This window comes from Salvelinus sp. IW2-2015, linkage group LG22 (genome assembly GCF_002910315.2).
Source record: "Salvelinus sp. IW2-2015 linkage group LG22, ASM291031v2, whole genome shotgun sequence".
NCBI lineage: Eukaryota > Metazoa > Chordata > Actinopteri > Salmoniformes > Salmonidae > Salvelinus > Salvelinus sp. IW2-2015.
In genome coordinates, this window is record NC_036862.1 from 25,982,500 (window position 1) to 25,994,708 (window position 12,209).

Sequence of the window (12,209 nt, forward strand, 5' to 3'; positions counted from 1 at the left end):
CCCCTTTGACTACAGTATGATGGAACAGCCTGTAGATGTGTTCCTGGTAAGCCCACTTGATTAACATGTTACTGTCTGCCATGGAGAGGAATTAGCCTGAGCATTCCCTGTGGTGCGATAGGTAAGTGTTTTCACAGATATTCCACAGGCAATCAGATACCTGCATTAAGCCATATCTGACAAAACGGTGGGAGTACAGAGCAGCTCTCTCTGTTGAGCTGTAGCTGCTCCTGACACCTCCCTCTAAAGCGCTCTGCTGCAGGCAACTATACAGATAGCTGGCGTGTCACATTTTGTCCAGTGATTGCACAGTGGACTACATTGAGTGTACAAAACATTAAGAACACCTTCCTCATATTGAGTTGCACCCCCCCTTTTGCCCTCAGAACAGCCTCAATTCATCAGGGCATGGACTCTATAAGGTGTCGAAAGCGTTCCACAGGGATGCTGGCCCATGTTGACTACAATGCTTCCCGCAGTTGTATCAAGTTGGCTGTATGTCCTTTGGATGGTGGACCATTCTTGATACACACGGGAAACTGCAGTGTTGCAGTTCTTGACACAAACCGGTGCGCCTGGTACCTGCTACCATAACCTGTTCAAAAGCACCTAAATATTTTGTCTTGCCCATTCACCCTCTGAATGGCACACATACACAATCCATGTCTCAATTGTCTCATGGCTTAAAAATATTTTTAACCTGTCTCCTCCCCTTTATCTACACTGATTCCAGTGGATTTAATAAATTACATCAATAAGGGATCATAGATTTCACCTGGATTTACCTGGTCAGTCTATGTCATAGAAAGAGCAGGTGTCCATAATGTTTTGTACACTCAGTGTATATTATGGTATTTGACTTGAGGCTGAGACAAAGATGAAATGAACTCAGCAGGAGTGTGAGTGATTACTACAGTAATGACTTTCAAATCCCAGATTTAATGTACAGTATTTCAATTGTTTCTAGCTGTTTATTTGTAGAACGTCCACCCCTAGAAGTAAACACAGGAGCGTGTGAGCAGTTGTTGTGGTTAGACACTGGCTAGGACACCAATCCTAGAGGTCACAGAAGGTATCTGGACAGTGTTCAGACTTCTGAGAAAAGGTCTTAAACCATCTAATGGCTTGCTGTTTGGAAAATGATGACCACAGCAGCCAATCTGTGTTCCTTGGGTCTACTCAGCAGGTACAGGCTTTTCCATCAAATTTCTTTTAAGAAAAAGGTCTGCATCCCTCCACCCAACCTTTTAATTAAATGAAAGCACAGTGGGACACACACTCACTCACGCACACACACACACGCTAGAGGAGAGGAGACTGCCTGGGCCGCACAGCACCCCAGCATCCTCCTCCTGCTGTCGCCACACATGCGGTTTGAACACACACACGGATAACGTGGCCGGAAATAAGAAGGAAAAATGTTTCCTCAAAGGAGGCCCATACATTTAATGACACCATGCCAGCATAGAGAGGGTATGTTACCTTTCCCCAACTGCTATTACCCAGCAGCCTGGAAAGAGAGGTTGCTCTCCTCCACATTCACAGAGAGAGACCGTCTGCAGAGATATCAGTCTGGCTCACAGAGTGTACTGCAGCTCTGTGGATTCACCCAGATGACAGTCCGCTGTACACTGCTAGTATTGTCTAAAAGCATGAACATATTATCTAATGATCAGATAGTTTGTAGATTCTACTATCTGTCAGGTAATACACTACAAAGAACACTCATTGACTGTCATTCTTATTCATACACTGGCATATCAGACGTTTGCAGATTCTGTCGAAGTACAATAAAATACCAGAAGTCTAAGGAATATGGGTTAGGAGAGTAGGAGAGCAGACCCAGACAAGGACAGGCTTTATTTGGAGGACGGTGGGCCTGTCTGGCCTCATCCTCTATGATTGACAGATTGCAGTGGAGGCCGCCACTTGCAGGGAATAGCATCACACGCATTTCCCCTGAAATCTGTCTATCAGTGCTGTCTAAGCAGAGCGACAGCCATGACATCTAATCACAGCCTGGCTGGCACCTCATAACTCCTGCCTAATGTGCTCCAGGTACAGGGGAGGGTAGGTTCGGTAGCAGGGGGCGCAGGCGGCTATTTATAAGTCTTATCTGTGGCTGTACACTTTGCCCTATTAATACAGTTTTGAACTAGGCTGAGAAAATTGATATATATTACATCCTTACTCCTCATACTATAACAGAAATACAGACTTTCTATATGATTTATAATCTGAGATGTACCTATATTATGTGCTGGTTTGTGCTGGTTTGTGATTTGTCTCCTGTGAGGATTCATACAAGGCTGAGAAAGCATAACAAGGAAATGCCTTCCATTCAGGTTAGGTCAAAGATGATAACTCAGGCAAGAAGACTAGTGTGTGCCTGCTTGCTCTTCACGAGGTGGTCCAATTAGATGTTAGCCTGCGTAATAGGCTTACCACTTAGAGCGGTGCTGTGAGTCCAGGATGCCCAGGGTGGTGCCGTAGAGAAAATGACAGTCTCCCATGACCAGCTGGTGTGAGATGCCAGTCTCGGGCGACTGGCCACTGTTCCAAGCGGGCAAATTCTGGTGTGCCCCAGGGCTCTCAGGGGACCTTCACTAGGCAGAGGCTGCTCCAGCCATGGGCTGGCAGGAATCTCAAACAGAGAGAGGCTGGGAAAAACAAAGTCCACAGATAGCTAACTATCTACCCCCGAGCTGCTCCATATTAATAGCCCCCAAATTGACTGAAACTTTACAGTGGTTATAAAAGATACGGTGTTGTAAAGCTATACACTCTCAAATACTCAATCACTTTCAGGAAAGTACTGTATATTGGAATCTTCGGTATTGGAATTTTTGGTCAACACGCTTTTGGGATTTATGCCAGCCTCTAAAATATAAGAGAGGAAGCACTAAAACCAATGGATTATGACTCATCCAAAATGAGATGAGTTTTGACAGAGTTACCTTCTGTGTGAATTATAAATGAATATGGGCCTCTGCTTACAATGTGTCCGTCTTATCATGAATATGGGCCTCTGCTTACAAGGTGTCCGTCTTATCATGAATATGGGCCTCTGCTTACAATGTGTCTGTCTTATCATGAATATGAGCCTTTGCTTACAAGGTGTCTGTCTTATCATGAATATGGGCCTCTGCTTACAATGTGTCTGTCTTATCATGAATATGAGCCTTTGCTTACAATGTGTCCGTCTTATCATGAATATGGGCCTCTGCTTACAATGTGTCTGTCTTATCATGAATATGAGCCTCTGCTTACAATGTGTCTGTCTTCCTTCTTTCCTTCTCTACTGCTGCAACAGGAGCCGCTGAGACCTTGTCAGGTACTTTTGATTTTCCTCTAATGTTCGTCTGACGATGTCTGATGCATTTGCTCACCCTGCTCTTATTGATTTGTGTAAAGCATTGAGTTATGTGTTCATGTGCTGTGCAATGTCTACAATCATATGTCAATCTACTGCCAATTTGATTGTATTTGTATAGCACAGCTACAGTCGTGTGAATAGAGACTGTTTCAAATAAGACTATGTCAGATGGTGGCAGAGTACATTCTACATTCCCTGTTGTTATTGGCTACTGTCATTATGTTTACCATATGTGCATTATATTGTTGCCTATATGTAGTTTTCTATTGGTTGACACATGAATTGTATGTACAAAGTGACTATGGTAGCCTACACTAAACCGAAGGTGAACATTCTATATTGTGAAAGCCCATGTCTAACACTACTATAGGCTAGAAGCTACCCTTGTCTCTCTATCACACTTAGGAAGACACATCAAGCACAAAGAGCCTCTAACCTGCCAGTACAGTGGAACATGAGATTGAGCAGTCCCCAACATTGATCTGCAGTGAACATGGCACAATCTGCATAGGATAATAGAGTACAGGAGAGATGCTTTTCTCTGTACATCTCTATTCAGATAAAGCCTTGTCAAAGCAGCATCAGACATCTGACATCACATCAGAAACATGATGAAACTTGAGTGAGAGATTGTTTTCAGAGATAAAAGAGATTACATTAGAAGGCCTAAAACGTTAGAAATCCTGCTACGATGCAGAGAAGCCTTGAAACAGTGAAGGTCTAATAATGTCCAATGATATTATGGCTTTTTACTTACAGATGTCCTTGAAAGAGCTTCCCTTCTTAGAGAGCAGGGCTTAATGAATGAGCTGGACATGTATGTATCTCAAGGGGCAGAGAATAGGAGCGTGAGAAAGAGAGCCATGTTCAGTCTTAATGCGGTAAGATAGATCCGGTCGGCTAGATAGCTAGGTCCGGCCGGCCAGATACTTTTGGTAATGTAGTGTATGTGGACACTTGCTCGTTGTACATCTCATTCCTAAATCACGGGAATTTATGGAATTGGTCCCACCGTAGCTGCTAAAAAGCCTCCACTCTTCTGGGAAGGCTTTCCACAAGATGTTGAAACATTGCTGCGGGGTCTTGCTTCCATTCAGCCACAAGAGCATTAGTGAGGTCGGGCACTGATGCTGGGAGGTTAAACCTGGCTCACAGTCAGCGTTACAATTCATCCCAAAGGTGTTCGATGGGGTTGAGGTCAGGGCCCTGTGCAGGCCAGTCAAGTTCTTCCACATCGATCTCGACACACCATTTCTTTATGGACCTCGCTTTGTGCACGGGGACATTGTCATGCTGAAACAGGAAAGAGTCTTCCCCCAAACTGTTGCCACAAGTTGGAAGCACAGAATCATCTGGAATGTCATTGTATGCTGTAGCGTTAAGATTTCCCTTCACTGGAACTAAGGGTCCTAGCCCGAACCATGAAAAACAGCCCCAGACCATTATTCCTCCTCCACCAAACTTTACAGTTGGCACTATGCATTGTGGCAGATAGCGTTCTCCTAGCATCCCCCAAACCCAGATTAGTCTGTCGGACTGCCAGATGGTGAAGTGTGATTCATCACTCCAGAGAACGCGTTTCCACTGCTCTAGAGTCCAATGGGGGCGAGCTTTACACCACTCCAGCCGATGTTTGGCATTGTGCATGGTGATCTTAGGCTTGTGTGCAGCTGGTCGGTCATGGAAACCCATTTCATGAATCTCCCGATGAACAGTTCTTGTGCTGACGTTGCTGCCAAAGACAGTTTGGAACTCAGTAGTGTTGCAACTGAGGGCAGAAGATTTTTATGCGCTACACGCTTCAGCACTCGGTTGTCCTATTCGGTGAATTTGTGTGGCCTGTCACTTCGTGGCTGAGTCATTGTTGCTCCTAGACGTTTCCACTTCACAATAACAGCACTTACAGTTGACTGGGGCAGCTCTAGCGGGGCAGAAATTTAACGAACTGTCTTGTTGGAAAGGTGGCATCCTATGACGGTGCCACGTTGAAAGTCAATGAGCTTTTCAATAAGTCCATTATACTGCCAATGTTTGTCTATGGAGATTGCATGGCTGTGTGGTCGATTTTATAAACCTGTTAGCAGCGGGGGTGGCTGAAATAGCCAAATCCACTCATTTGAAGGGGTGTCCACATACTTTGTATATATTTTGTAGGTTCGGCCAGATAGGTCTGGTCGGCCGACTGGCCAGATAGCTAGGTCCAGCCGGCCAGATATCTAGGTAGTTCCGGCCAGCCAGATAGCTAATTGCAGGGCCTTCAAAGGTCTGTGAACTTAACCTAGCTATCTGGCCGGCCGCACCTAGCTATCTCTGGCTGGAAAGATAGCTTGGTCCGACCGGCCTGTCAGATAAGTAGCTCCGGCTGGATAGCTGGTTCCTCTTTGAAAAGGACAGGGCCGCTTCAGACATCGGTGACTCAGTGGAGAGGAATCAGGGGCCTGGCGCTGTCCTGCTTTCCACTGCCCCTTTCATGTCTTTTGATGAAAAAATTCAAAGAGAGAGAGAGAGAGAGAGAGAGAAGTTCAAAGAAAAAAGGAATTTGAATCAAAAGGTGCCTTTTCTTAACATCTGGGAAGGAATGAAGAGAGGAACTTAATTTCTCCCAACTTCTAAAAGTTAGCGTCAGGGTTTCTTCTCGGTGTCTTGCATTATGAGCTGCTTGTTGATGGGGCCCATGTCAGACCGCTGATGTAACATCCCAGCGTTGAGTTCGCAGACCTTTGAAGGCCCTGTAATTAATTATCTTTGACTGTGTCATTCAGTGTGTTCTGATGGAAGAACAGGAGGGCGGCCATGTGTGGCAATACTGGAGCGGCGCACTCCAAGACAGCTGCTGGAAGGAGTGTGAATTTATCAACCAGTCATCTGCGCCCTGCCTTGTCTCAGCCCACCTCTCTCTCCCTCTCCCGCCACCAGGAATTAATGACTGCCTCTCCTCATTTGTACCCAATCATGACCAGGATGCTGAGGCAATTGAAAATGTTTACTAGAATTGCAAAAACCCCTCCATGTTCCGTAAAGTGGCCTGTTTTCCCTTTGATGGGATTGCTAATCACAGCTCCGTTATTTATGTGTGTTTTGAATTGGAGATGAGCCAGGGATATTGGAGAGGACCCAACCCTGCTAAGGGCTGCTGAAACCTTATGGATATTTTCACTAGAAGTCATCTTCCAGAATAACCTAGCTTTGAGGCTCCTTCATGTTGCTGTTTTGACTGCCAGCTATATTACTTTAACAAAACTGAAATCAAAACAGACTTCAAAACATACTGTGGGCTCCTCTGCTGGGGTAGGCCTACTTACTATAAATATGTCAGAGCTGCCTTTCAGGTTTCAGTCAGACACACTCAAATTAATTACACACTTCCATATTCCAACATTGGAGCACACTTAATAAACATTCATTTTATTGTGTTATAAGGAGTTAATTATCAACCAAGTATTTTTGCTCAAATACTAATTGAGTGTGTGTGCTCTAGTAGTCCACTATACATTCACACTTCAGAGGTAGTTGAAAACAGAAGCTTTTCTAATGATAAAACAGATGGATTCCTCAAACATCACAGATACTCAATTAAGACAGTTTAAAAACAGCACACTTCAATTAAAGCAAGTCTTTCCTTACAATAAGATAACACTCAAATACCTCAAGATGCTACCTATTTAGTACAGAATGTACTGTACTCTGCTCTGCTCAATATCAATGTCAATTTTCAGTCATCACTTGATGAACCAATATCTGTGTTGTCGAATGAAATGGAAAGTTCATTGCTACAGACAGGTCTGAGGTGTATTTCTCCACAGGAGGTTCATTTCTTGCTGCTCGCTGCATTCTCTCAGCTCATTTGAATCCTGTTAGTTTGGCTGTCTATTCCCATTATCACTATCTGAAAAGGCAGGTGCTTTTTTTCCACTTTGTAAATGTCAGCCTGGTTTGGAGGTGTCTGACAACTCAGGCATGCAAATGTGCTATGGATGTTTCTTCGGGCTATTGCTGGGAGTCTTGTTCCTCTCCTGGTGCTAATCCAAGGCGTTTAAAAGCATTCTCCATTCTTCTTTTTATGCCTTTTGGCTCCTGCCGGATAAATATAGCACAAGGTGACTTTTGATTTACCCCCTCCCTCACCTGGAAGGCTGAAAACAAACCTTTTTTCTTTGTCAAAACCAAATGGATGCTTGGTTTCAGGCTTTAATGAAGAGGGCAGAGTTCTGTGAAAATAATGACCATGTAGGCAGGCACAGGTGTGGATATACTCAGTCAGTGGCTGACTGAGTGGCTGACAAGGCTGTGATTCCTAAGAGATGGAGACTAAAGCCCTGTGCTCACAGACTCAGATGGAGAGCTATAATTCAGCTATGTCTGTCTGTCTGTCTCTCTCTCTCTCTCTCTTTTGTCAAAACCAAATGGATGCTTGGTTTCAGGCTTTAATGAAGAGGGCAGAGTTCTGTGAAAATAATGACCATGTAGGCAGGCACAGGTGTGGATATACTCAGTCAGTGGCTGACTGAGTGGCTGACAAGGCTGTGATTCCTAAGAGATGGAGACTAAAGCCCTGTGCTCACAGACTCAGATGGAGAGCTATAATTCAGCTATGTCTGTCTGTCTGTCTCTCTCTCTCTCTCTCTCTCTCTCTCTCTCTCTCTCTCTCTCTCTCTCTCTCTCTCTCTCTCTCGGCTTCCCTCTCTCTCTTCCACCTTCCCTCTCTTCATCTGGCTCTCTCCATTCTTCCCTGTCTCCTTTCTTTCCCTCTCTCTCTCTCTCTCTCTCTTTCTCTCTCCCTCCCCCTAACTCTCTCTCTTTCTCTCTCTCTCTCCCTCCATTTCCCTCTGTGTGTGTGAGAGGTAGTGCTTACAACCCATCTGGCAGAGAGTCACAGGACCCACTCTGAGCTGAGAGATCAATAACGCCAACCAGTGCACTGGGCCCTTCTATTGTATTAGGAGGATTAGGAATGTGACTGCAAGTACAGCCAACATACGTCTATAGCGGTCAGGCTGTGTTCACATCTCTGTGGGTGTGATGTAGTATTATGGTGTTCAATGTCGTGGTCTGTTATGGTACCTATGCTGTTACGTGTTTTTGTGTGTCTCAATCCAAAAATAATCAACACTAGACAATAATAAATAAAAAAACACTACGAAATAAAAGCAGAATGGCAGTAATTCTAGACCTTTCATGGGTTTCACACCTCCTCTTGTCCATCTGTCTGTCCAGTTGAAGGTCAGAACCTGGGGACTGATAATGTGTCAGTGATCGAGGGGGAGATGGCGACCATCAGCTGCAGGGTGAAGAACAATGATGACTCAGTCATCCAGCTCCTCAACCCCAACAGACAGACCATCTACTTCAGAGACGTCAGACGTAAGTGCTTCTCATAGAGATCCTATTAAATTACTAGAGGGTTATGTCATAAACCCTCAAAGTTCCATAATGGGGTGAAAATGGTAGCCATCTTAGTCAGTGAGAAACCCAAAACCGGTTTATTTGGAATGAATTGCAGTAGAGGCATAGGTGATGCAAACTTCTCCTTTAATTTGAAAAATGGAATCATTCCTCTAAAACTGTCTTGCTAGCTAATTAACACAAATGCATTCTAGTGTTCTAAGTCCTAACTCTATGGTGCTGCTTCACTGGACACTCTACCATTATACAGACTATCTCATTAGACACATTCTCAACAGAGGACATACAGTTTATCTCACTCATGAACCATATCTCAGGGTCTCATTTCAAGTACCATACAGGGCCTCTTCTAGTAAAAGGAATCACTCTTTAAGGTTTTGGCAGTTTATGGCAACTCATCAAATATGATGCTATTGGTGATGGCATCATATTTCAAAGGCTAGATTATAATACTGATATACAGTTGAAGTTGGAAGTTTACATACCCTTAGGTTGGAGTCCTTACAACTTGTTTTTCAACCACTCCACACATTTCTTGTTAACAAACTATAGTTTTGGCAAGTCGGTTAGGACATCTACTTTGTGCATGACACAAGTAATTTTTCCAACATTGTTTACAGACACATTATTTCACTTATAATTCACTGTATCACAATTCCAGTGGGTCAGAAGTTCACATACACTAAGTTGACTGTGCCTTTAAACAGCTTGGAAAATTCCAGAAAATGATGTCATGGCTTTAGAAGCTTCTTATAGGCTAATTGACATCATGTGGATGTATTTCAAGGCCTGTATTTCAAGGCCTACCTCCAAACTCAGTGCCTCTTTGCTTGAAATCATGGGAAAATCAAAAGAAATCAGCCAAGACCTCAGAAAATAAATTGTAGACCTTCACAAGTATGGTTCATCCTTGGGAGCAATTTCCAAACGCTTGAAGGTACCACGTTCATCTGTACAAACAATAGTATGCAAGTATAAACACCATGGGACCACACAGCCATCATTCCACTCAGGAAGGAGACGCGTTCTGTCTCCTAGAGATTAATGTACTTTGGTGCGAAAAGTGCAAATCAATCCCAGAACAACAGCAAAGGACCTTGTGAAGATGCTTGAGGAAACAGGTACAAAAGTATCTATATCCACAGTAAAATGGGTCCTATATCGACAGAACCTGAAAGGCTGCTCAGCAAGGAAGAAGCCATTACTCCAAACCGCCATAAAAATTCAGACTACGGTTTGCAACTGCACATGGGGACAAAGATCGTACTTTTTGGAGAAATGTCCTCTGGTCTGATGAAATAAAAATAGAACTGTTTGGCCATAATGACCATCTGTAACGGTTCTCGTCCTCTTCATCTGAGGAGTAGCAAGGATCGGACCAATACGCAGTGTGGTAAGTGTCCATTTTAATTTATTAAAACTGAACACTGAAAAATACAAAATAACAAAGTGAATAATACCGAAAACTGAAACAGTCCTGAAATGTGAAACAAACACTACAACAGGAAACAATCACCCACAACACACAATGAAAAACAGGCTACCTAAATATGGCTCCCAATCAGAGACAACGACTGACACATGCCTCTGATTGAGAACCATACTAGGCCCAACACATAGAAATCTAACAACAGAACAAAACATAGAGAAACAACATAGAATGCCCACCCCAACTCACGCCCTGACCAAACTAAAATAAAGACATAACAAAGGAACTAAGGTCAGAACGTGACACCATCGTTATGTTTGGAGGAAAAAGGGGGAGTCTTGCAAGCCGAAGAACACCATTCCAACCGTGAAGCACGGGGGTGGTAGAATCATTTTGTGGGGGTGCTTTGCTGCAGGAGGGACTGGTGCACTTCACAAAATAGATGGCATCACGAGGAAGAAAAATGATGTGGATATATTGAAGCAACATCTCAAGACATCAGTCAGGAAGTTAAAGCTTGGTCGCAAATGGGTCTTGAAAAATGGACAATGACACCAAGCATACTTCCAAAGTTGTGGCAAAATGGCTTAAGGACAACAAAGTCAAGGTATTGGAGTGGCCATCACAAAGCCCTGACCTCAATCGTATGGAAAATTTGTGGGCAGAACTGAAAAAGCGCGTGCGAGCAAGGAGGCCTACAAACCTGACTCAGTTACACCAGCTCTGTCAGAAGGAATGGGCCAAAATTCACCCAGTTTATTGTGGGAAGCTTGTGGAAGGCTACCCGAAACGTTTGACCCAAGTTAAAGAATTTAAAGGCAATGCTACCAAATACTAATTGAGTGTGTGTAAACTTCTGACCCACTGGGAATGTGATGAACGAAATAAAAGCTGAAATAAATCATTCTCTCTACTATTATTCTGACATTTCACATTCTTAAAATAAAGTGGTGATCCTAACTGACCTAAAACAGGGAATTTGTACTCGGATTAAATGTTAGTAATTGTGAAAAACTGAGTTTAAATGTATTTGGCTAAATTGTATGTAAACTTCCGACAACTGTATATGGGATGGTTTCTGTCCTTGACTTAATGGTCCATTGGCCATTGAGTTGATTTATTACTAGTTTTTATTCAAGCAATTTCCAGTTAATCTCTTAGATTAGGAATCTAAAGAGAATATAAGATTAGGACAATGTTTATGCATGAGCATATGGCTTCCTCTGGGTTCAACCTGAGTTTGCTTAAGTTTTGCTTGTTTGTGTCTTGGATTGGAGCCAGCCTTCAAGGTGATATGAGAAACATTCTTCTTGTTTTCATATTTCATCACAATCCAAAATGCTGAGTAGCATCCAGATTGGCGTTCTAATTTCTCACTGTACGGCAGAAAGTTATGGAAGGCTGAGTGTACATCTCGGTCATGTTTGTCTTGCTAATGTAATTTATGTGTTTTACCGTGTTAAAGGAGAGATTCAAATAAAGATAACACAATGACACTTGTGACAGCCTTGAACGCAACACAAACAGAAGGGTGTGTGGTCTACCAAATCAGTTTTTAAAGAGCTCCTCCTATAACATTATCACACTGGCCTCACATTTTTTCGGTCTTTTCTCTATTTAGTCTCATATTCCACACAACCTCTTGAACAGTTCGCCCTTTGAACAGTTCACTTATCACATTTCAAAGCCAACTCACACTGGCAGGCAGGAAAATGGCTGAAGTGCGATAGTCAAGTGTTATTACAGAAGCAGGCGGGTATCAGTAAATTGGCTGAAGTTAGTACCAGAAATGAGTCAGAGCTCTGATCATGTCTAACTGCTGCTCCTGGTTGAACCTTACCCCTGCAGACGGAGCCTGGTAAGTCCCAGGGCAGCAGATCTATTCTGGGCTGGGCTCCCAGAAGGCTGTGTTCTGTGGGGACCCCCCTCTGACTGGTGGCATTGTTACCTGTCACCAGGGCCTCTTTCTACAGAGTAATTCCTTTGTGTATGAGGAGGAAA

General features: G+C 43.5%; 1 protein-coding gene across 4 annotated transcripts in view; it reads left to right on the forward strand.

Moving 5' to 3' along the window:
* Positions 1-12,209, forward strand: part of LOC111949887 (cell adhesion molecule 1) — a 179,865-nt gene that overhangs the window by 129,001 nt on the left and 38,655 nt on the right. For 2 of the 4 annotated variants that reach the window (XM_023967220.2, XM_023967222.2), the window contains exons 2-3: positions 3,314-3,334; positions 8,591-8,737. The exons of 1 other annotated variant lie outside the window; for it this stretch is intronic. In XM_023967220.2, the coding sequence (XP_023822988.1) occupies positions 3,314-3,334; positions 8,591-8,737 (168 nt within the window). The remainder of the gene's footprint in view (positions 1-3,313; positions 3,335-8,590; positions 8,738-12,209) is intronic. One more of the 4 variants, XM_023967221.2, reaches the window with a different exon arrangement.